This window comes from Mytilus trossulus, chromosome 1 (genome assembly GCF_036588685.1).
Source record: "Mytilus trossulus isolate FHL-02 chromosome 1, PNRI_Mtr1.1.1.hap1, whole genome shotgun sequence".
Classification (NCBI taxonomy): Eukaryota; Metazoa; Mollusca; class Bivalvia; order Mytilida; family Mytilidae; genus Mytilus; species Mytilus trossulus.
In genome coordinates, this window is record NC_086373.1 from 99,057,418 (window position 1) to 99,083,677 (window position 26,260).

Sequence of the window (26,260 nt, forward strand, 5' to 3'; positions counted from 1 at the left end):
TTCTTTGATATGCCAAATCTAACTGTGTAGATTCTTAATTTTTGGTCCAGTTTTAAAATTGGTCTAAATTAAAGTGCAAAGGGTCCAAAATTAAACTAAGTTTGATTTTAACAAAAATTAAATTCTTGGGCCTCTTTGATATGCTGAATCTAAACATGTACTTAGATTTTTGATTATGGGCCCAATTTTCAAGTTGGTCCAAATCAGGATCTAAAATTATAATATTAAGTATTGTGCAATAGCAAGTCTTTTCAATTGCACAGTATTGTGCAATGGCAAGAAATATCTAATTTCAAAATATTGTGAAATAGCAAATTTTTTTTTAATTAAGAGTTATCTTTCTTTGTCCAGTATAGTAAGCAAGAAATATCTGCAAGAATTTTTTTTAATTGGAGTTATCTTTCTTTGTCCAGAATCAACTTAAATCTTTGTTATATACAATATACAATGTATATTCACTTTTTACTACCAACTGATAAATTTAAATAATCTTTACCATTCAGTGATAACAAGCAGTTTTTTTACATCTTAATATTTTATGATGTATTTAAATGAGTAGTAATTGTTGCAAACTCCATTAGAATATTTTAATTGAAATTAGTTTTGGAATAAGGGAAAGGGGGATGTGATTAAAAAATTGGGTTCAATTTTTCTCATTTGAAATTTCATAAATAAAAAGAAAATTTCTTCAAACATTTTTTTGAGAGGATTAATATTCAACAGCATAGTGAATTGCTCTAAGAGAAAACAAAAATTTTAAGTTCATTTGAATACATTCATTCTGTGTCAGAAACCTATGCTGTGTCAACTATTTAATCACAATCCAAATTTAGAGCGGAATCCAGCTTGAATGTTGTGTCCATACTTGCCCCAACCGTTCAGGGTTCAACCTCTGCGGTCGTATAAAGCTACGCCCTGCGGAGCATCTGGTTGTAACATATAAAAAAGAAGATGTGGTATGATTGCCAATGAGACAACTATCCACAAAAGACCAAAATGACACAAACATTAACAATTATAGGTCACCGTATGGCCTTCAACAATGAGCAAAGCCCATACTGCATATAGTCAGCTATAAAAGGCCCCGATGAGACAATGTAAAACAATTCAAGCGAGAAAACCAACGGCCTTATTTATGTAAAAAAATTAACGAAAACAAATATATATGTAACACATAAACAAACGACAACCACTGAATTACAGGCTCCTGACTTGGGACAGACACATACATAAATAATGTGGCGGGGTTAAACATGTTAGCGGGATCCCAACCCTCCACCTAACCTGGGACAGTGGTATAACAGGACAACATAAGAACGAACTATAAAAATCAGTTGAAAAAGGCTTAACTCATCAGATAGACAAAAAATAAAAGTGGACGTGGCCGGGTACTTATACATCCCGACACAAAAAGAGTACTCGCAGTTATCTAACAGCTAGTTCAAAGCCATTAACAACTAATAAAAGAAAATCATGCCTCTAAGACTAAGCAATCAATCCATACACATCCAGCATACAATGGATTTAGTGTAAAGACGTCATAAACAGCCAGAGAAAAACATGACCTTGTGCAATACCAAGTTACAGGTGTCGACAGATTGTAGATCCATGAAAATGTATATATGTATATAACATGCAAGTAATATTTAGTTAGCTTTTAATCTACTTAAATATAACAAAGTCAATTTTTATACCAATAAAAACAATATTCAATGATCTTATCACAGTGTTGAATAGGTTACCTTTAAGAATAAGTTTATTTAAAGGAGCAACAAGTTTACATGGATCATTTCAAAATTTCCGGGCACGGTTAACAACATTTCCGTAAAAATGAGGATGTGCTATCCCGTTTGAAATAAGTTTTCTACATGTTTGAATAAAAAAAAAAAATTATAGACTTCATCCCCTTTCACAGGTAATGCCTGCCTCATATTATGGGGACTTCATCCCCTATTACAGTAGAAAAATCATTAATGAACTCAAAAATCGTTCAAACATTTTTTTGTTGCTTTTTTTAATTCCCACATTTGCACAGAATTCAGAAAATCTTCTTCCAGACTCCTTGTCGTGAGTCTTTGAGTAGTCTAGTAAAATAGAGGAAATCAAGGAACACAATAGCTATATATCATTTTTAATATAGGGACTTCGTCCCTTATTAGTAATTACAGTAGAAAATTCAATAATTTTTTTGATACTAATAATGAACTCAAAATCGTTCAAAAAATGTCGGATCTGGAATGTTGTGTTTTTGAATTTCCGGATCTGCACAGATTTCTACTTCCATTTGCGGCATTGTTTGCATGAAACTTTGAATAAAATGTATATTTATCAATTTAAGAAAGGAACTCAATAAAAGTTCATTTTTAAAAATTGTTTGTTATAAAGAAGACATTAACTTATGACAGCGTTTCTTTGTTTACATTGAATATATCACAACTAAATCCCTAACAACAGAACCAAAATCGGAAACGTAACGGTATTTTATTTCCTTTTCTCTATTTAACATGTTTGATTTTAAAAAAAAACATACAGACTTCGTCCCCATTTCACAGGTAATGTGTGCCTCATATTAATTATTTGTCTTTGATATCAATTGACAAATCATTACCAATCCATCAGTCACATCTCAGTCATTACAGCTGAACAGATGTGCTTGGCCAGCTCTCCTTTACCCGCTATCTTCGATGAGGGTTTACAGTTAGATAATCGACGAAATACTACTTAAGATGACAGAAACCAATCCATGCCGTACAGTAGACGTAGTAGTTGTCGTACCCATGTCAACATGCACTCCAAAACCATTGTATCATGGGGAGTGTTATGGCGTCCTCAACTACCTGTTCCTGACCCACGGCATAAAATATGTTAAAGCTCAACAAATGCCTTCCGGCACCGAGCCGACCGTGCGAGGGCTGAAAAGCCAGTCAAGGTCGTTAAACACTTCCATATATATATAAATTGACGTTCCCTGATGAATTACGTTTCTTTGTTTACATTGAACATGACGTCATAACTTTAATATCGTCACAAGTAAAATTCCTAACAACAGAACCAAAATAAGAAACGTTACCATATTTCCGTTTCCTTTTTTTTTTAAATAAAAATATGTTACAAAAAGAATAATTCATACAGACTTCGTCCCCATTTAATCAATGTCTGCCTCATATTGCCCAAATGTTAGTAAACTCATAATAAACTGAAGTGAGTGATTTATTAAACATGGAAAAAGTTTTCAATGATAAGTTTATGAAGACTGAAGTAAATTTTTAATATTAATTATTATTTTCTTACTTCTTCTCTTCTTTTCTGCCATCTTCCACATGGTGAATATTCTAAGACTTCTCCTTCATCTTCAGATTCATCAGCACTATCATTTTTTTCTGGTTGTTCCTGGTCTACATCTCCCATGTTAAAGTTCTTATATGAACAAAATTTCTGAATTTTCACGAAAAAATATATTTACTTGATGGAGCAGACGGAAATTGGACAGATCACAAATCCAGCAGCAAATATTAGAATCAAAATGAAAAGAAGTAAAAGGGTCACACCCTCCAGGTTATATAAAAAGATAAAAACTTATCAATATTGTTCAAGACAATGAATTCATAGTACGTAATTCAATTTCCACCTCTTGTTTAACCTGAAATATTTTCGTCGGGCTTGTTATTTGATCACATGACCAATGGGGAACTAACCGCGAAATACACATGTGGAAATGTGGAATGTTTACCAAAGATATAAACTAATTTAGCGACATTATGGGTGTATATCTGTCGACGCCAAACACTGAAAAAATTTCAAGTGACGAAACATGTCAAGGTTTCAAATATGGGGCATCTTCAATGCAGGGTTGGCGAATGGCGCAAGAGGTGAAAACAACATCATCATGATTACTTTCATTTTAACTTCAGACTCAGTCTGTTACATTTCTTTTGTCAGGCATTTTACTGTAAAAGTTATGAAAAATGTCATGTTAACGTAGGTACATGGCAGACAATAAGTGATAAGGTGGAGCAATTGTACATATAGATAAGCTCAACATTTCTGAATTGCCTTGTTTTTATATGAATCAAAGGTAATTTTTTATCACAAGTTTAATATTTTGTTGAGCTGGATATTTAGACCTTTACGCTTTTTAGAAATCTGCGCCAGTTTACCTGAAAATTTGCGCCGCTTGAACCATTGACATCATACACCACTTTTCTGAAATTCCATTGTGGCGTCAGATTTTTTGTATTATAAGTCATAATTATAGTCAGTAATTGCAGAGAAATAGCGATGAAGTGTATTGAATTCAACCTCAATTCATTTAAATAGTTACAAAATCATTGATTTATGACATTGTTTAGGATCTTTTATACCTTTTAAATTTATAAATGTCTCAATCATTATGCTCTGAAATAATTGTATATAACGTGACTGTACCCAAATTGCACCTTTTTTGACAGTTTTTTCATCTACATTTTTTTATGATGAAGACAAAAATGTTCATTATGTGTTTATTTTGTAGCCGTATCCTTCTATATTCAGGGGCGGATCCAGGACCTCGATGTCTGGGGGGGGGCACCATGAACCACCCACTTTTTTTATATATACATACATGCGAGTGTGAGTGGTTGCTAGGTTTGGTTGTATATAATTTTTTCTTCTTTTTTTTATTGGTGGAGGACTTTAGAACAGATATATATTATTTACCTTTTTTTTTTATATATATAAATAATCCGTGTATATATATATTCTTGGTGGAGGATAACCATATTATTACTCCCAATAAGTGGAGGTGTGCCTTTATTGGCAGAAGTTAGACAGATACAGATACAGATACAGTTGTTTTTTTTTGTTTTTTTTTGGGGGGGGGGGGGGGGGGGTTCAGATATCATCGTTTCTATATTTCGATATGTTTTACGTTTTTTTACTTTTCACTTTACTGTCAATTGATCTTTATTAAATTCAACCTAATTATGCATCAAATATTTGCCACTGGACGTTTAACAACCATGCAACAATCAAACAATATCTTCTTTTAACATATTTCATCGCCTCTATATTCTTTTATATCTATATTTTTTGGCCTCGCTTCCAGACTTACTTTTTTGCACATTATTCTAGTAACTGCAAAACACCTTCATATCTTCATAAATGGTGACCTTTTTGCATAGCCTCATACGTGTACGTGGTAATTGAGACAATGACAATAAAAACAAATATAACTGCATGCTTCGTCTTTTAGAGAAATGTATAAGTCCTAGATTCTGTAACAAACACGAAAATCAAATAGCATTTTATTAATGATTATTTAATAGGCAATGTCAATTTATTTTTCCTGGACAGGGGGAAAGCATTAGTGAAAAAGGGAGGGGGACTCCGGAGTAAAGCAAATTGTTGATTTCCCTTGAAAATAAGAGGGGAATGAAATGTGACATTCCGTTTAAAAAACATATCTTTTAAGTTATCAAAATATAAATAGTTTAATGTGTTGCTGAATAAATTTACAAAAAGAAAGTTTAGGAAAAAACTTACATTTACAGGAAATGTTTTTACCTATTCTTCAAATACACAGATCAGAAGTTTCATCTGGTAATCGATCTTAATCGGTATTGTATTATAAACCAATAAAAATTTGTACTATTCCAATCAACATGTAAATGTATTTTACACAAAAGCTTTTGCATAGAGACATTACACACAGGTGTCAATATTTACACACCCGCCGATAAGTTGTCATAAATCACGCATGGGGACGCTGGTATTAATTAACGGCCAGTTAAGAAGTCTAATCAAGCTGTGACAATTTCCGCACTAGATAAAAATTTCAGTAGCAATAAAATTATGTTAGAAAAAAAATTTGGTGAAGCCCCCCCCCCCCCCCCGGTAAATCCGCCACTGATATTATAAAGGTACACCATATGGAATCATAGAAAAAATGGTCTAAGCTGACCTCCAAACCATCAATGATTCTGAAATGAGGAGTATCCTAATTGCATCAATGCTTAAATTCACATCGTCCAAAGTTTGATACCAGAGCATTTGTTTAACCCTTTCAACGCTATACACGGCATATGCCGCGATGACATACGCCGTCCGCCACTGCTATTCGCGGCATATGCCGCGATGACAACGGATTTTTCGTAAGGACTCTTAAACCATTCGGTTTTCATTCGGGTCCTCTCTAATTTTTCCTTGTATGAATCGAGGATATACAAGGTCTCATTTGCGCTTGAAATCCCGGCAATTTTTATTGTAAAATCATGCAGTAGAAGGATAATTGAAGGAAAATAAAAACAAATATTTTGACAAATGCAAATGGCGGAAATCGGAAACGAAGCTGTAAATATGGAAATATTTCAGCATTTCTATGGGGAAACTTACAACGAGGATTAGTTAAAAGGTTTCTTGTTACCTCAACGTGTTTATTACATTCAATTCGTGTGGGAAATATGATTTTATTGATCATTACGAGACGTAGAAAAAGGGGGGAAAACGGAGGTTGACTGAAAATTTTGAGAACGGAGCCACTGATTTGTGCCACGATTACATAATCCGTTGTGTATGGTGCAATGCGCTACGAAATCGAGCAATTGATGTCTTCTTTATTATATGGCAGATAAAACAACAAAATAGATGAAGACTAAAAGTAGTTTTTATTCAAAATTCAACACAAATGTAATAAATTACACCTTTTACCTGTTAATTACCTGAAAATGCAGGTAACCTGATAAAAAATTTACTGAAATAACTGCCTAACATTACAGTTCATACTCTCCTGAGCATTTTTCATGCAATAACTTTCTCTGTATCTCTTATAATAAAAAAGATACAGCAGTCTGAAATGGAATATACTGTTCTAATGAATGAACACACAACAAATGCAGCAGCAGCAACCATTTTTCTATTTTTTTGTGTAGCGTTGAAAGGGTTAATTTCTTCAGATATTTTGAACAATTGGATATTAGTCCATGCTTACTCTTCATTTATTTTTAAATGGATACTTGTAAAATATTGTATTTGCTCATTTTAAAAAGATGACGTTTTGATGACATTGCTTCAGTACATTTTTCTTTTTCAGTAAACACTTCATCTGTTGATAAATACTGTGAACGTTTTGTGCATATCTAAATAGTTTTACCTATGTTGAAAGATGTGCTTAGTATCAAATCATGAAAATATAAATTGTTTAGTCTCTAGGAAATCTTGTAAGATTTTAGCTGCTTTTTTTGCTAAATAGGTGCAATTTGGGTACTCTGTGAAATTTTGGTACTGTTAGGCCCCAAAAAAATATATGTCTGTTTCCTGCTGCCAACACAAATAAATCAGGGTCGGTAGGTCGGTTTTTTTTTTTTTTTTTTTTTTTATAAACTGGATTTTTTTTGACAAAAATGTCTGTTATTGATTTGGGGATGTACGGCTGACAGTCAGGCGGGGGGGCGTCAATCAAATGTTGTCCGTGCGTTAACTCATGAACCGTTCAACCGTTCAACCAAAGCTTTTAAAATTTTAAAATGAATGAAGGTCAAGTTCAATAATGGCGATTTTGACTTTTACCGATTACAAAATGGAGGTCAAGTTCAATAATGACGAATTTGACTTTTACCGTTTAGGAGTTATGGTTCTTGAAAGATTGAAAAATTGAGTTTCCAGTCGTGTCCGTGCATTTACGCATGAATTGTTCTACCAATTCTTCCCAAATTTTAATATATTGTTACTGATGACAAAATGGAGGTCTAGTTAAATAATGATGATTTTGACTTTTACCGTTCAGGAGTTATGGTTCTTGAAAGATTGAAAAATGGTGTTTCCAGTTGTGTCCGTTCATTTTCTCATGAACCATTCAACCAAAGCTTTTGAAATTTTTATATGTTGTTACTGATGACAAAATAGAGGTTGAGTTCAATAATGACAATTTTGACTTTTACTGTTCAGGAGTTTGGTTCTTGAAAGATCGTAAAATGGCGTTTCCATTCACGTTGTTGCATTTACCCATGAACCATTCAATCTAAGCTTTTCAAATTTTGATATGTTGATACTGACTACAAAATGGAGGTAAAATTTGATATTGACGATTTTCACTTTCATCAGTAATGGTTCTTGTGATATTGCCAGGACACAAATAAATGTTAATAAATCCGGTTTGCTGTCGTTGTGACAGCCTCTTATTTTTTTTTTTTTTTTTTTTATTTTTGCACTCCCCGTCAGATTTGCATTCTGTTAAATGTCATGTTTGGTTAGAGTACTGTACCCCAAAATGATTAAATCTCTTTAAAGAAGCTTTAATTGAATAATTCTCGCAGTGCTGACATTTTTTAAACCTTAGTTGTAGCACATTTGTGCTGGGAGCAGCCATTTTGATTGTTACGGCATAGTTAGATACGGATCGAGATCGGACTGGAAACGCTTTTTTCCGGAATTGAATTAAAAGATCTAGGGTCGGGGGTTTGAGTTAGGGTCGGTCGGGAAACAGAAAACAGACATATATATTTTTTTTGGCCTTGTGTTAACTGGTTCAGTAGACTCCACCTAATCGGATATCGGTTAAACGAATATATCGGCTATTGTAATATTATTTCAAAACACCGAACCATTCCCTATACATTTCAGTCAAAATATATCGGATAATAGAATATCGGTTATTAGAATATATCGGCTAATTGGATAGGAATATTCATGAAAAATGTGTGAAAACCATGTACAATCGAATATTTTGAAATAATTACATATTTTTCTTAACAGGAAATGAAGCCGGAAGTTGCGCCATTACGAAGTTTAAGAAAACTTCAATACAGAAATGTTTCTTTTCATTAATTAAAACAATCTTTTATAGTCAAATAAAACATTATTTTTCTTGTTGTCTTGTTTATTTTATGAATCTGATAATATATTTTGCCTAAGATGTGTATGTTTTGTGTTTATCCAAATGTGATCGTTATCATTTACTTCACAAATCAGGACACGACAGAAATGATAAACTGTGCGTGATGTTCATATGTTTATTAAATATGGATGAAATGTACCTCTTTCTCAACAATTTATTAAAATATATATAGAAGTCCCGTGTAAAAATAAGGAATCGTGTGTCAATAGCATATCCCATGTCATTGCATGTGAAATAGAATTATGTAACTTGTACACACGTATGCCATTTTCCTAATTTACATAATATTCAGCCTTTTATTTTGAACCACGAGGCACGACAAGGAAGATAGAAAAGCAAATTAATTTAATCATCTTGATGTACAATTTCATAATCATAAAAATAATTGTATTACTTGAAATTGGAAATGTGTTTTTTAAATAAAAAACTAGAAAATTAGATCCGAGTATTCGTAGCTATTAATAGATTTACCTGTGGCCTACTTCCGAGAATTCATAGTTATTTTTAGCTTTTACCTGTTTAAACACACAAATGAAACAAATCACGCAAAAACAACAAGTCTCATTATTTAAGAGGTACATATTTTATTCAGATAATCAACATATAATTAAAAAATCAATAGACTGACAGATAAACAAAATACATTTATATAATCATCTGATCGATCTATTACTTTCAACCGAATTATCCGAACTTGTACCTGAAAAAAAACCATCGAGATTAGTTACGAATTTCCATTCATAAAGCAGCTATAATAGCTGTTGGTTTCTTAGGGTGGTGTCTGCCAATTTTGAAAAAAAAACTTGGAGGAATATACGTTCATTGGCTAATTGAATATATCGGACAATCGGATATTTTTAGCTGACATTTTGGGTATCCAATTGTACTTTTAAACATTTACAGTGGTGGTCTATTGTCATGCATTAACTAATTTTGCAATCAGTCAATGTAGCAAAAATATAATTCTTGTGGAAGGACAAGTTAAGGTTAAAATTGATAACTTCAAACAAAAATTTAAGATTGCAATCCCATGCTTAACCATACATATAAAACAATTTTCTATTATAAAAAAAATACATCATCCACTGGATAAAGTTGGTTTGTTTTTTAATCAATCTTTATTAAAATGAAATAAAGTTTTGCTCAACATCCTTGGCAGTCTATTGGATTCCAATCTTAATTGGCATTCAAACTTGATAGAAACAGCAAAACTATTTAACTCATTTTAGACAATCAGAAAGTACAATGTGCTTATAAGAAAATTATCAGTGTTTAATTTGAATATATGCTATCATGACTTTTTTGTTACATTATTATATATATTAAAGAAGATGTGGTATATTTACAAATGTACCAATTAGACAACTTTCCTCAAGAGTCTCTTCTCGACTAAAATTATAGATATCTTGATTTTTTGTGATTTAGGGAAATTAGACGATCAGTATTTAATTCTACTATTTATTTTTGTAGGATGCACACAACTGTTTACTTGAGTTTGATGAAAATACAGCTTTGTTTGCAGTTTATGATGGTCATGGAGGTAAGAGCACCTTTATGTATAGAAGATGTCATTTATAAACTCAACAAATCCTGTATTGAGATAGTTTTCAATATAAATTTGTACTTAGAATCTATTCCTATTTGTGCAGAACGCAACACGAAAGGTTATTATTGAATCTGTAAGTCATGAAGTTTTGTAGACGAAGATAAATTTCTTTTAGTATTTTATGGACAGACTGAAAATAATCACGTTTTCTATGTAACCTTGGTTTAACATTTGTAAAAATTACTTTGTCAATACTTCATATTTTACAATTACAATATCTTAAAAGTCAAACAGTTGAAACCCTTGTTGGGTGTAAAATTCAGACTAATGAAAAAAAGAAAAGCGACTGAACAATATCTTGTAATATTTAAATTTTCTAGTCTTTAAGGTGGTACCCAACACTTTTACTAAAATTAATTTGGCTCGTTTAATTTTCATAAAATTTTGTCAGAAAAATTACACTGATTACATAGCAGTTTGACAAATACCAATTTTGATCATTGAAAAGCTTAATATTTCTTTTACAACACAATGTAATTAAAACATTTAGCTGACTTTACAAATTTATCTCACTGTTTTGTTAGGTACCACTTTAAAAGATGTGGATAAATTAAACAACTAGAGATATTTTGTGAAAACCAAAATTTCTAAATAACAATAAAGAAATTAAGATATGACATAAGTCAACTACTGACAGTTTCAATTAAAATAGGAATCAGTACTGAAATAAAAGTAGAATTATACATTTACTCAAGTTGAGTAATGTCTCAATAATGTGATAATCATTAGCTGCTAGACCAGCTGTTCTCTAATGAGAATAAGTAAATAAATGAATCAATAGTGATATTTAATGCATATGTGTACGTGTACAATTGTAAGTTGCTTTCAAAATGAATTTAAGAATTTACTAATACTGTCATCACACCTTTACATCATCGAACAGAACTTATATTAAATTGTTAATTATGTGTACAGATTTGTTCTATAGAAAGATTTATGATGTGACATAGTTTCAGTTATCTCCCTTGGCTGCCATTTTCGATGGAATAAATGGTTAATTTTCTTATTTGACTATATATAGCTAGACCAAATTAAAACATGGGGTACAATCAAGTGTGATAGAAGAACACTAGATCCTAATGATGAATAAAGCAAGACTAAAAGAAATAAAGTAGTTTAGAAAACAAATGTTACCTAAAGTCTATTGGGCATTTTACCTATTTGAATTTTGTTGATTTATGAAGGAATGAAGCACATGAACCTCAAATATGGCAATAAAGGGGTACCAACTATTGCTTAAATTAGGTAAATTGAAACCTTACTATACGTTTAAAAATCTGATGATGTGTGTTTCTGTAGGTTGGATTTGCATCTAACATCTCAACCATACCTGCCAACTTTCACGATTTAGGCGTGTACTACACGATTTTGACCCTTTGACACGATTGCACGATCGTGTTCCTGAAAAACCCTCTAAAACACGATTTAGTGAAAATCTACACGAAAAATATTGTTGTTCCCGATTTTGAACTGTGTGCAATGGAGGAAAATCGTGTTCAGCCAATCAAATTGTGTGTTTCTCATGATCAAATTAATCAGCCAATCAAAAACGTTTTCTCTCAAGATTGTTTTAACATGCTAGATATTGAACTTGTGTTGTATTCCACTGTTTGTTGATGTAAAAACGTGAACATGGCAAATGATTTTTCAACTGCAAGGAGGTTCTTACACACAATAAAAATACAAGCATGGCTGATTGACAAACTTCAATGATGCAGTACTACCATGAAGATAATAAATAGTAGTTAATTCAGTAATTTATGTTTGTAACAGTTGCTGTAACATAATTTAACAGTTGCTGTAACATAATTTCATTTATGTATTCAATCATTTAAAGTATAATGTACTATTTATTATTTTTCACATGGACCCCCCCCCCCTTCCACATCAACATGAGGAATCCCTTAAATGAGGGACTACCCTTAGTCAAGGGGTCACTCTTGTAAAAAATAAAATAGAAAAATGTAGATTTATTTACTTTAAAATGGGAAATTCTGACATTATATTTGGAACAGCTTTTCTAAATGAAGAGTCCTATTATTTTGAATAATAAAGAAGATATAAGGCCAAGACCATATCAAAATTCTTGGACATGTGTTGACCATATAATACCAGATAGATCATAAGATGTATAGTTCTTTGGGAAAAAATTCTTCAAATAATATGCATATGAATGTGTGCTCATTTGTACTTAAAAGTGGGTTTTAATGTCCTAACATTGAGGGGAAATCCTTATGTGTTGTTCCCAACCTGATACAGGTCCTTCTTTGTGTATAATTTTAAATTGGAAAAGTCAACAACTATTTAGTATCCTTACACATGAAAATAATTCCTGGTCGTACAGCTACATGCTGATATAATAACTAGAATCATGCAAATAAACTTAAAAAAAGGGATGTAAAGGGATCTTACAAATCATGCAAATATGACACTTTTTCTAGACTACAAAACAGCAAGCGCAAAAAAGTCGTCGCAAAGAATTTTAAACTTTGAAATTGTTGTCGCGCGCTAAAACCCCCAAGGGCATTTTCAAAAGTTGGCAGGTATGCTCAACAGAGATTTTTGATATATTTCAGGTGCAGAAGTAGCACAGTACTGTGCAGCTAATTTACCACAGTATATTAAAGACACAAAGAGTTACAAGGAAGGAAGATTTAATGAAGCATTAGAAGAAGCATTTCTAGGTTTTGATGCCATCTTAACCACCCCTAAAATTGTTCAGGAACTGAAAGTATTAGCTGGAGTGGAATCTGATGATGAAGGTTAGTCCATAAAACATTACATTTTTAATTTGCAAGCATCAAACTGCATTGCCTTTTAAATTGTTAAAATGATTTTGTTTGAATTTCATAGTATGGCTTCTTGCTTTGTCTGTCATGAACAAAATATAACATTTATTCTTAATCTTCAATAATTTCAAATAATTATTTTATTTCAAAGGAGATCCTGAAAAAAGTATCAAACAGCAAAGAACAGAGGCAGAACTACTTCGACAGGAAGCAGATATGCCTATTGAGGAGTTAATGGCTAAATATGAAGGTGAAGATAGTGCTCAACCTAGAACTAGAATTTTACGCAAAAAGACTCAGGTGAATTCACCTGTGATCAAACCCAGAAAATTTCCTTTTCCTCAAAATGCAAGTGAACAGGATATAAACACAAATGAGAACTCTGAAGTTAAATTAGAGGATAAAATATCAAACGGACATGCTGAAAATGAAAATAACATTAATTTAGAAAAAGAAAATCAGATGAGTAGTTCGCTCTCATCTTCTACATCATCATCATTATCATCATCAGTCCAACAGGACATAGTTAGCAGTTCAGCAGACAATTCATCTAAATCACCTTCAGAAGACCCATCTCAGTCATGTAGTAGTTCAAGCCAGAAGGAGGAAGCAACCTCTTCAACAGCAGAAGGTTCTAGTCAGAAAGGTCTGGTTAGATCTAAAAAGACATTGAAAAACCTAGAAAGCTCTGGAGTAAGCAGCTCAGACTCAACCCAGGTAAATAAAAAAAATAAAAATTATAGTAAGGTTTACCTTTATAAAATTACAAGTTTTCTTAAAATCATTCATGGAACTCTTGCTCTTCGATTGAATTTTGTTTTAGTAAAAACTAAAAGTTTAAAACAAATGCACCCAGGGATTGTAGACTCTCTAATATTGCTTTACAGCCGATTTCATTTGGTGCGTAGGCAAAGGTAATATCTTTGGTAAGCTTTCTTGTTAGCTGAACTGTTAAGTCATTATTAGGTCAGATACATGTATAATATTGTCCTATCGAAGTAGCCTAGTCCAACAGACAGATAGATTGGTTATCTGTCGGACTAGTCTACTCATAAAGGTGGGGAGTTTACCTAACATAACAATGACATCATGATTCAGCTAACAAGCAGGCTATCCAAAGATATTACTTTTGGCTTCAAACTCAATGAAATCAGCTGTAAATGTTATCTGATTGTTCCATACTTTGTCAAATCTTTTTGATTATCTGACATTTGAGGCTGTAATTTATACATGAGTTACTTGTGATAGTGAATATACTCTCAACTAAAAGTAGATCACTCTGTCTTTTAATTCATGTTTCATTTACTCTTATCAAAATAAAGAGTTGTGATATTATTTTGAGTGAGATAACTATCCACCTAAGTTCAAATATAAAGGATATTATTTACTTTTACAGCCTCCTTCTCCTCTCAGATTCTAAATGACTAACAATCATATAAGTTGGTTTTAATATGCTTCTTTGGTAAGGGTAACAATACAGTTTAAGTTGAAATAAATGTCAACATGAATATAAATGTGCAATGTCTGTCCTGTTGTTACTGGTTTTGTTTATAATAATGGAATCTAGACACAGGGCTAATAAACTGAAAAAGAATAATTTTATAATAGTTTATATGCTTCAAATGAGTTCCCAACTCATTAACAAAATACATTTTTTTCATTTCTTACAGCACTTCTTTTAGCATACATAGCAAATCATTGATCAATGTTTGTTTGAATATTTGTAAACAACAGGTAGGTAAATCTGTTTACTATATACTGGAATTTGATTGGGCAATGAACATTAACTTCAGTTCATGTCCTATCAAATCCCAGTATACATGTATACTGAAACATCTACCTATTGTTTGCAAACATAGCAAGCAAGTCAATCAAAATTTTGTTTTGCATGCTTTTATGGAAGAGCTGTATTAAATGAGAATAGAATAAACAAATATTCATGTTTATTAGACTTGTTGGCTTTTTGAATTTGAAATTTGAATTGAAGACTTCATTTATCATGTCTGAACTCATTGGAAAGTTTGTCCTGCAAGAAATAAGGGAAATTAAAGGAAACGTCTAATTTTATTTTCCTTTATGCACATGTATGACGTCTCTGGGCTTCTAAAATGTTGTGAATTACAAATTTTTCAAGAAAAATATCTCTCAAACAGGCTTTGAAAATTTTGGCAAAATGCATGCTTCCAAAATGTCCTATGTGAACTTGAATATTTTTGTAAATAGCAGTGAAATAAAAACTTTGACATTTCTGGATTATCCAAGAACTTAAAATATTTTCACAGAAATATAGAAATGTACAATTATTTTTTCCCAAAGCCATTCTACAACGATTTTCAAGTTTTCATACAACATTTTGGAAGCAAACTCTACAAACAACTGACATTGGCAATTTTGTAATATGTCTTATTTCACACATTTTGATTGGTCTAACTGATGCTAGTTTGTAATACCAAAGATTTCCTCTCGCCCATACCATTGGTGTCAAAAAGTATTTTTGGCCAAAAAAGTCATATACAACATTTTAGAAGCCCAGCGACGATGAGATGTTTACCATATTTTATTGCTTGAAATTACTATAAATTAAAGTCCACTAAACAACCATACTCCAAATTTGTATCCCTAATTTTCAAAAATAAAAACAAATGCAGTACCTTATGATTAATTCTATAATTTTTTAAAGCTTCAATCTCAATCTACAGAATATAGAAATTCTTGAAATGATAAATAAATGGAAATCTGTAATGACTTCTTGAATAATGTTGTTCATGAATTGATATACCATAAAATACTTGTATAATTGTTCTATTTTTAGATGAAGGAAACTTGTAGTACAGGGACCAAGGTAAATGATTCTGAGATAAGTGATGGTCCATCTTCATCCAATACAACAGAAGCAGCTTGTGGGTCGTCTTCTACTGTAACCAGTGGATCATCCTCACAAAGTTCTGGTGGTTCAGCTGAATCCAGTTCAACTTGTTCTGGTGGAGGATCTGGTTCTAGTTCGGGGAGTTTTTTTATTGGGGAACCAGCTGCTGGTGGATCCTCTTCAAATAAGAATGACTCAGCTGGTAGTAGTAGTAGTGGTATTAATGATGATGATGAAGATGATGATGAGGAGGATATGGAAGATTATGAAGATGAAGATTTGTCTGGCAGTGACGATGATGAGGAGTTTGAAGCTGCAAGGTATTTGCTTTAATAGAGAACTAAAGGCATAGAAAATCTAATATAAAACTGCTCCATAAATCATTCCTTAAATCTAGAAAGACACTTCGTTCATGTTGCTTTGTTTTTTTTCAAATACTCATTAACAACTTAGTTTAAAATACTGCCGATTCATTAATATTCGTTAAATACCAATTTTTAAGGATTTCATGGGAAAAAGGGGAGCACTTTCTCAAATGTTCAACGAATTACAAATTTTTAAAAGAAATTATGCAGACTCTCAAAACCACGAAATTTAACATCCATGAAAATGGAAGTTTTTCTCAATCCATGGAAATAGGTACCCACAAAAATAAATGATTCCGCATTAGGTAGATATCTACTAGAGATAAATTTGTGGAAATGTTTATAAACCTCCAAGTGCTAATTGTTTGTTAGTACTTAGTACAGACTACAGTACTGTATGATTTATTTATATCTATAGTGATGAAGATGAAGACGATGAAAGTGAAGATGATGAAGAAATTGAAGAGGAGGATGAAGACAGTTATATGGCTGAAAGAACTCCTACAGAAGAGGTTTGTTTTAAATCATAACTTTTTAACTAACCTTTGCCATGAATGTCCTCTATAGGATTTAGTAATAGGGACACCAGAATAGAAGTTTTTAGATCATCAACTGAATTTCTCTAATTCTTCATCAATTTATGTATAGATCCCTTTCTGCACCCATTGTATAAAAAAAAATTATATAACATTTGTTCTGTTGATCTCAGTTCTTCATTGGTTAAAATCTGATTATGAAGTCGAATTTTCTTGCTTTCCTCTCATACCCGTAGCCAGGGGGGGTTCGGACGAACCCCCCCCTTGAAAAAAAATAAGCACTGTTAAAGTCGATGTTCTGTTCGAATTGTGACTGTTAAAGTCGAGTTTGTGAGTCAAACGAACCCCCCTTTGGAAATTCCTGGCTACGGGCCTGCCTCTGAATTTCCTATTGTGACGGCATGAAAAAAAGGTGACCATGCCTGATGACGTCACATAGAAAGAACATATCTTTTTGCAGATCATTCAAAAAGAATAGATAAGTTTGTCAGCATATTGTTTGAAAATCATTAGAAAAACAGATTCAACCACCAAATCTTGTGTAATAAGATATTTATCTTCTCTTGATAGTTAAATTTTAAATATTTAAAATGCACCAAGAGCCTTGCGTTTTAAATTTGAAAATTAAACTACTCGAGTGAATAAATATCGTATTACACTCCATGCAGTGGTAGAATCTATATATATATACATTTTCATTGATTATATGATGAAACCATGAAATTTCTATCATTTGAAAGGATTTATTTTTCTAAAACTAGGCAAATGTTTTTAAACAGAATCAGAATTATAATAAAGCACAGGGATTTAGGAATTGTTTTCATCGTATTTTTCAGCCAGGTTCGGATAGCGGAAGTACAGCAGTTTTAGCCATGATAAAAAACAAGAAGCTATATGTAGCAAATGCAGGAGATTCCAGGTGTATACTGAGTCGTGGTGGAAAAGCTATAGATATGTCTGTTGACCACAAACCTGAAGATGAAGTTGAAAAGAATCGCATTGAAGCTGCTGGCGGCAAAGTAACAGAGGAGGGACGTGTAAATGGTGGCCTCAATTTATCAAGAGCAATAGGTTTGATTTTATAAATATAAAAAAATAAAAATAAACCATTGAAGTTATTGTCTGTCCCCTATAGGCTGAAAAAATGTAGTGTGTGAAATATGGAAATGGTAAACTTCAGTAGTATAAGCAAACTCATGTTTAATTATAAATGGATGTTTATCAAATTGATAAGAGGAATTTATGCTGCAAATATCTCCGCCTTGATAGTAAATGAGTTCTGTTAAAACCTTTTCTTCATTATGATCAAAGATATCCATGGCTCATGGAATGTAAAAAAATAACACTTAAGCTTGCTGGATGCTTATACTTGAATATTTTCTTCAGTGAATTTCAATACAGGGATTCAATTTAGTGGTGGTTCTAGCTTCTTGACCTTCCATTTTTCAGTGAAGTTTGAATATTCACATCCCGTAAATTTTGTCTTGTGAAATATGTCGGTTCAACCAACATTGTAAGTTTTGAAATGAAATGAGACTATTTCATTAAATTTTATAAACTTGTGCTGCATATTGATCATAGCTTTTTCTTTTAAACAAAGCGCATTTCATTTCTTAAAAAATTAAGATCTTTTAAGTTGCAAAAGATAAAATGAAATATAAAAATATTGATTTTTGAACCTTTTTTTGAGGGTTGTTAGATTTTGTTTCAAAAATGTAACTTAAGTCTATAACACATCTCAAAATAAAACCTGTGGCAGTAATATATTGCAATCATATTTTTCTTAGTCCCTCTGTTTAAATTATTTAAGGTGACCACTTCTACAAAAGAAATATGGAAAAAACTCCAAAGGAACAGATGATAACAGCACTACCAGATATAGAAACAATTGAGTTGCAAGAAAATGATGAGTTTATGGTTCTTGCTTGTGATGGCATATGGTAAAATCATATTCAATGAGCAATCAGTTAATAAGATTGTTTTATCTCACTAAAATATGGGAACATAATATCTTTTAAGAAATAAGAGTAGTTTTTTAAATTCCTTACATAAAACATTATAATATTATTTTGATACCTGTACAAATTGAACAATTCACAAACAGGAACTTGACTTAATTGCACTAAAGTGTCAGTATATAAAAAAAAAAAATATTTGTAATTAAACCTGTGTTAACAAAAACACCTGTCTAATCAAGACAAGTAGAACTGCTGTACTGAGGTGTTTGAATACCGCATGGGGTCGGTGCAAGTGACAAATCTTAATTGACTAGATTTACTGAAGGTAATGGTTCTCTCAAGGCACCCTGGCTGCCTCTACCAATAAAAACTGACCGCCATCAAATAATACAATAGTGTTGAAAGTTGTATTATACACCAATGCTATTTTAATATGCTGAATGCACTTCAAAGTTTTCATCACAATTTTCTCAAAACTACTTTACAGAATGACTTCATATGTATTAATCTGTCAGACTCCTACCTCCTGGTATCTGATTATTTGATATATGATGAAGGGTATGTTAAGTATGACATGTACATTTTTGTTTTTATAGGGTAAGAATATTTACCTACTAAACCACATATACATTTTATCTAAAGTAGGTGTGTTACTTGCTTTTTATGTCCAACATTAATATTGATAATTATGTTGTTTTCAGGAACTATATGACCAGTCAAGAGGTTGTTGATTTTGTAAAAGAGAAAATGAAAGAGGAAGAAAATAGAAAGCAGTTATCACTAATTTGTGAAAAGGTCTGTATTTATAATAGTTGTTCCAATTATTTGAAATATATGAATAATATTTATCTTCATGTGTGGCTTTATATTAAAGCTTTCAACCATTTTATAATTCAATAAAATTAAATCAGTCTGTTGTTAATTTCTAAAAATGGGAAATGTTTCTATTAATCAAATTTAGTTTAAAATAAATGTAAATTTAATAGTGTGACATCAACATCAACATTTTGTGTTGAACAATTGAATTTAATGGGTTTGAAGTCCTTTTGACAGTTCAATTTATTGAACTCTCTCTTTAATTGATTTGTTGTAATTCAAATATATTTTGTATTTGTATTATTGCTTCAAGAGGATTTGACTTATTCATTTATATTTAAATTAATATTTTTGGAAACATTGGCTCTTCCAAAAGAAGGTAATTAAACAAAGCACTTGTTGAGTCTTTAAAGAAGAAGGAAAAAAAGCAATTGCTAGTAATGTATGAAGAAGACTCATAGTATCCTGGTATCCTGCATCTGTTGTTAGCAAACAATTATGTCAAATTACTCTTTATTCCAGTGGAAATATTTTTTAAGATTCATGACGCTTACACTGATTTTTTAATTTTTTTTTAATTTTCCCACTATTTGATAAATGTCTTGCCCCCTAACACATGTGAAGAACTTTCTTTTGTATTTTTCAGCTATTTGACAAATGTCTGGCCTCTAACACATGTGAAGAACTCTCTTTTGTATTTTTCCAGCTATATGACAAATGTCTGGCCCCTAACACATGTGAAGAACTCTCTTTTGTATTTTTCAGCTATTTGACAAATGTCTGGCCTCTACCTGTGAAGAACTCTATTTTGTATTTTCAGCTATTCTACAAATGTCTGGCCCCTAACACATGCGAAGAACTCTCTTTTGTTTTTTTCAGCTATTTGACAAATGTCTGGCCCCTAACACATGTGAAGAAATTTTTTTTTTTTTTTTTTTAGCTATTTGTCAAATGTCTGGCCCCTAACTCATGTGAAGAACTTTCTTTTGTATTTTCAGCTATTTGACAAATGTCTGGCCCCTAACACATGTGAAGAACTATCTTTTGTATTTTTTTCAGCTATTTGACAAATGTCTGGCCCCTAACACATTTGAAGAACTCTCTTTTGTATTTTTCAGCTATTTGACAAATGTCTGGCCCCTAACACATGTGAAGAACTCTCTTTTGTATTTTTCAGTTATTTGACAAATGTCTGGCCCCTAACACATGTGAAGAACTCTCTTTTTGTATTTTTCAGCTATTTGACAAATGTCTGGCCCCTAACACATGTGAAGAACTCTCTTTTTGTATTTTTCAGTTATTTGACAAATGTCTGGCCCCTAACACACGTGAAGAACTTTCTTTTGTATTTTTCAGCTATTTGACAAATGTCTGGCCCCTAACACATATGAAGAACTCTCTTTCGATTTTTCAGCTATTTGACAAATGTCTGGCCCCTAACACATGTGAAGAACTTTCTTTTGTATTTTTCAGCTATTTGACAAATGTCTGGCCCCTAACACATGTGAAGAACTCTCTTTTGTATTTTTCAGCTATTTGACAAATGTCTGGCCCCTAACACATGTGAAGAACTCTCTTTTTGTATTTTTCAGTTATTTGACAAATATCTGGCCCCTAACACATGTGAAGAACTTTCTTTTGGATTTTTCAGCTATTTGACAAATATCTAGCCCCTAACACATGTGAAGAACTCTCTTTTGTATTTTTCAGGTATTTGACAAATGTCTGGCCCCTAACACATGTGAAGAACTCTCTTTTGTATTTTTCAGTTATTTGACAAATGTCTGGCCCCTAACACACGTGAAGAACTTTCTTTTGTATTTTTCAGCTATTTGACAAATATCTAGCCCCTAACACATGTGAAGAACTATCTTTTGTATTTTTCAGCTATTTGACAAATGTCTGGCCCCTAACACATGTGAAGAACTCTCTTTTGTATTTTTCAGCTATTTGACAAATGTCTGGCCCCTAACACATGTGAAGAACTCTCTTTTGTATTTTTCAGCTATTTGACAAATGTCTGGCCCCTAACACATGTGAAGAACTCTCTTTTGTATTTTTCAGCTATTTGACAAATGTCTGGCCCCTAACACATGTGAAGAACTCTCTTTTGTATTTTTCAGCTATTTGACAAATGTCTGGCCCCTAACACATGTGAAGAACTCTCTTTTGTATTTTTCAGCTATTTGACAAATGTCTGGCCCCTAACACATGTGAAGAACTTTCTTTTGTATTTTTCAGCTATTTGACAAATGTCTGGCCCCTAACACATGTGAAGAACTCTCTTTTTGTATTTTTCAGTTATTTGACAAATGTCTGGCCCCTAACACACGTGAAGAACTTTCTTTTGTATTTTTCAGCTATTTGACAAATGTCTGGCCCCTAACACATATGAAGAACTCTCTTTCGATTTTTCAGCTATTTGACAAATGTCTGGCCCCTAACACATGTGAAGAACTTTCTTTTGTATTTTTCAGCTATTTGACAAATGTCTGGCCCCTAACACATGTGAAGAACTCTCTTTTGTATTTTTCAGCTATTTGACAAATGTCATTTGACAAATGTCTGGCCCCTAACACATGTGAAGAACTCTCTTTTGTATTTTTCAGCTATTTGACAAATGTCTGGCCCCTAACACATGTTGAAGAACTCTCTTTTGTATTTTTCAGCTATTTGACAAATGTCTGCCCCCTAACACATGTGAAGAACTCTCTTTTGTATTTTTCAGCTATTTGACAAATGTCTGGCCCCTAACACATGTGAAGAACTCTCTTTTGTATTTTTCAGCTATTTGACAAATGTCTGGCCCCTAACACATGTGAAGAACTCTCTTTTGTATTTTTCAGCTATTTGACAAATGTCTGGCCCCTAACACATGTGAAGAACTCTCTTTTGTATTTTTCAGCTATTTGACAAATGTCTGGCCCCTAACACATGTGAAGAACTCTCTTTTGTATTTTTCAGCTATTTGACAAATGTCTGGCCCCTAACACATGTGAATAACTCTCTTTTGTATTTTTCAGCTATTTGACAAATGTCTGGCCCCTAACACATGTGAAGAACTCTCTTTTGTATTTTTCAGCTATTTGACAAATGTCTGGCCCCTAACACATGTGAAGAACTCTCTTTTGTATTTTTCAGCTATTTGACAAATGTCTGGCCCCTAACACATGTGAAGAACTCTCTTTTGTATTTTTCAGCTATTTGACAAATGTCTGGCCCCTAACACATGTGAAGAACTCTCTTTTGTATTTTCAGCTATTTGACAAATGTCTGGCCCCTAACACATGTGAAGAACTCTCTTTTGTATTTTTCAGCTATTTGACAAATGTCTGGCCCCTAACACATGTGAAGAACTCTCTTTTGTATTTTTCAGCTATTTGACAAATGTCTGGCCCCTAACACATGTGAAGAACTCTCTTTTGTATTTTTCAGCTATTTGACAAATGTCTGGCCCCTAACACATGTGAAGAACTCTCTTTTGTATTTTTCAGCTATTTGACAAATGTCTGGCCCCTAACACATGTGAAGAACTCTCTTTTGTATTTTTCAGCTATTTGACAAATGTCTGGCCCCTAACTCATGTGAAGAACTCTCTTTTGTATTTTTCAGCTATTTGACAAATGTCTGGCCCCTAACACATGTGAAGAACTCTCTTTTGTATTTTTCAGCTATTTGACAAATGTCTGGCCCCTAACACATGTGAAGAACTCTCTTTTGTATTTTTCAGCTATTTGACAAATGTCTGGCCCCTAACACATGTGAAGAACTCTCTTTTGTATTTTTCAGCTATTTGACAAATGTCTGGCCCCTAACTCATGTGAAGAACTCTCTTTTGTATTTTTCAGCTATTTGACAAATGTCTGGCCCCTAACACATGTGAAGAACTCTCTTTTGTATTTTTCAGCTATTTGACAAATGTCTGGCCCCTAACACATGTGAAGAACTCTCTTTTGTATTTTTCAGCTATTTGACAAATGTCTGGCCCCTAACACATGTGAAGAACTCTCTTTTGTATTTTTCAGCTATTTGACAAATGTCTGGCCCCTAACACATGTGAAGAACTCTCTTTTGTATTTTTCAGCTATTTGACAAATGTCTGGCCCCTAACACATGTGTAGAACTCTCTTTTGTATTTTTCAGCTATTTGACAAATGTCTGGCCCCTAACACATGTGAAGAACTCTCTTTTGTATTTTTCAGCTATTTGACAAATGTCTGGCCCCTAACACATGTGAAGAACTATCTTTTGTATTTTTCAGCTATTTGACAAATGTCATTTGACAAATGTCTGGCCCCTAACACATGTGAAGAACTCTCTTTTGTATTTTTCAGCTATTTGACAAATGTCTGGCCCCTAACACATGTTGAAGAACTCTCTTTTGTATTTTTCAGCTATTTGACAAATGTCTGGCCCCTAACACATGTGAAGAACTCTCTTTTGTATTTTTCAGCTATTTGACAAATGTCTGCCCCCTAACACATGTGAAGAACTCTCTTTTGTATTTTTCAGCTATTTGACAAATGTCTGGCCCCTAACACATGTGAAGAACTCTCTTTTGTATTTTTCAGCTATTTGACAAATGTCTGGCCCCTAACACATGTGAAGAACTCTCTTTTGTATTTTTCAGCTATTTGACAAATGTCTGGCCCCTAACACATGTGAAGAACTCTCTTTTGTATTTTTCAGCTATTTGACAAATGTCTGGCCCCTAACACATGTGAAGAACTCTCTTTTGTATTTTTCAGCTATTTGACAAATGTCTGGCCCCTAACACATGTGAAGAACTCTCTTTTGTATTTTTCAGCTATTTGACAAATGTCTGGCCCCTAACACATGTGAAGAACTCTCTTTTGTATTTTTCAGCTATTTGACAAATGTCTGGCCCCTAACACATGTGAAGAACTCTCTTTTGTATTTTTCAGCTATTTGACAAATGTCTGGCCCCTAACACATGTGAAGAACTCTCTTTTGTATTTTTCAGCTATTTGACAAATGTCTGGCCCCTAACTCATGTGAAGAACTCTCTTTTGTATTTTTCAGCTATTTGACAAATGTCTGGCCCCTAACACATGTGAAGAACTCTCTTTTGTATTTTTCAGCTATTTGACAAATGTCTGGCCCCTAACACATGTGAAGAACTCTCTTTTGTATTTTTCAGCTATTTGACAAATGTCTGGCCCCTAACACATGTGAAGAACTCTCTTTTGTATTTTTCAGCTATTTGACAAATGTCTGGCCCCTAACACATGTGAAGAACTCTCTTTTGTATTTTTCAGCTATTTGACAAATGTCTGGCCCCTAACACATGTGTAGAACTCTCTTTTGTATTTTTCAGCTATTTGACAAATGTCTGGCCCCTAACACATGTGTAGAACTCTCTTTTGTATTTTTCAGCTATTTGACAAATGTCTGGCCCCTAATGTCTGGCCCCTAACACATGTGAAGAACTCTCTTTTGTATTTTTCAGCTATTTGACAAATGTCTGGCCCCTAACAGATGTGAAGAACTCTCTTTTGTATTTTTCACCTATTTGACAAATGTCTGGCCCCTAACACATGTGAAGAACTCTCTTTTGTATTTTTCAGCTATTTGACAAATGTCTGGCCCCTAACACATGTGAAGAAATCTCTTTTGTATTTTTCAGCTATTTGACAAATGTCTGGCCCCTAACACATGTGAAGAACTCTCTTTTGTATTTTTCAGCTATTTGACAAATGTCTGGCCCCTAACACATGTGAAGAACTCTCTTTTGTATTTTTCAGCTATTTGACAAATGTCTGGCCCCTAACTCATGTGAAGAACTCTCTTTTGTATTTTCAGCTATTTGACAAATGTCTGGCCCCTAACACATGTGAAGAACTCTCTTTTGTATTTTTCAGCTATTTGACAAATGTCTGGCCCCTAACACATGTGAAGAACTCTCTTTTGTATTTTTCAGCTATTTGACAAATGTCTGGCCCCTAACACATGTGAAGAACTCTCTTTTGTATTTTTCAGCTATTTGACAAATGTCTGGCCCCTAACACATGTGAAGAACTCTCTTTTGTATTTTTCAGCTATTTGACAAATGTCTGGCCCCTAACACATGTGAAGAACTCTCTTTTGTATTTTTCAGCTATTTGACAAATGTCTGGCCCCTAACACATGTGAAGAACTATCTTTTGTATTTTTCAGCTATTTGACAAATGTCTGGCCCCTAACACATTAGGAGATGGAACTGGATGTGATAACATGACTTGTATAGTTGTAACATTTGATCAACTTTGGAATAACAATAAAAATAAAAGACCTGCAGAGGACAATGAAGAAATGTCAGATAAACGAAGAAAAACAGAGGAGCTCGGCACTTGAACTGTTAATTGTTTGTTATATTTTTTATGTGTCACTAAAATCATATATTGTATACCATTAAGAAAAAAAATACTGTCATGCAAATTAAAAATCCTAAACAG

General features: G+C 32.8%; 2 protein-coding genes across 8 annotated transcripts in view; one reads left to right on the plus strand and one right to left on the minus strand.

Annotated features, from left to right (window-relative positions):
- Nucleotides 1-3,648, minus strand: part of LOC134693315 (nuclear receptor-binding protein-like) — a 42,643-nt gene extending 38,995 nt beyond the window's left edge. For all 7 annotated transcript variants that reach the window (XM_063554119.1, XM_063554109.1, XM_063554078.1 and 4 more), the window contains exon 1: nt 3,292-3,648. In XM_063554119.1, coding sequence (XP_063410189.1) covers nt 3,292-3,408 — 117 coding nt within the window. In that variant the 5' untranslated portion in view covers nt 3,409-3,648. The remainder of the gene's footprint in view (nt 1-3,291) is intronic.
- Nucleotides 3,649-3,650: 2 nt separating this feature from the next.
- On the plus strand, nt 3,651-26,260 carry LOC134693304 (probable protein phosphatase CG10417). Its single transcript, XM_063554061.1, has 10 exons — nt 3,651-3,869; nt 10,340-10,409; nt 13,052-13,237; nt 13,416-13,981; nt 16,077-16,450; nt 16,914-17,007; nt 17,868-18,102; nt 18,842-18,971; nt 19,691-19,784; nt 25,983-26,260. The coding sequence occupies exons 1-10, from the start codon at nt 3,759-3,761 to the stop codon at nt 26,157-26,159; spliced, it is 2,037 nt and encodes a 678-aa protein (XP_063410131.1). The 5' UTR covers nt 3,651-3,758; the 3' UTR covers nt 26,160-26,260.

Bases quoted from the DNA above. Each gene is read 5' to 3' on its own strand.
- LOC134693304 (XM_063554061.1), top strand. From the start codon at position 3,759: ATGGGTGTATATCTGTCGACGCCAAACACTGAAAAAATTTCAAGTGAC. The intron at 18,103-18,841 runs GTTTGATTTTAT...AAATTATTTAAG, and splicing joins CAATTTATCAAGAGCAATAG to GTGACCACTTCTACAAAAGA. The intron at 18,972-19,690 runs GTAAAATCATAT...TGTTGTTTTCAG, and splicing joins CTTGCTTGTGATGGCATATG to GAACTATATGACCAGTCAAG.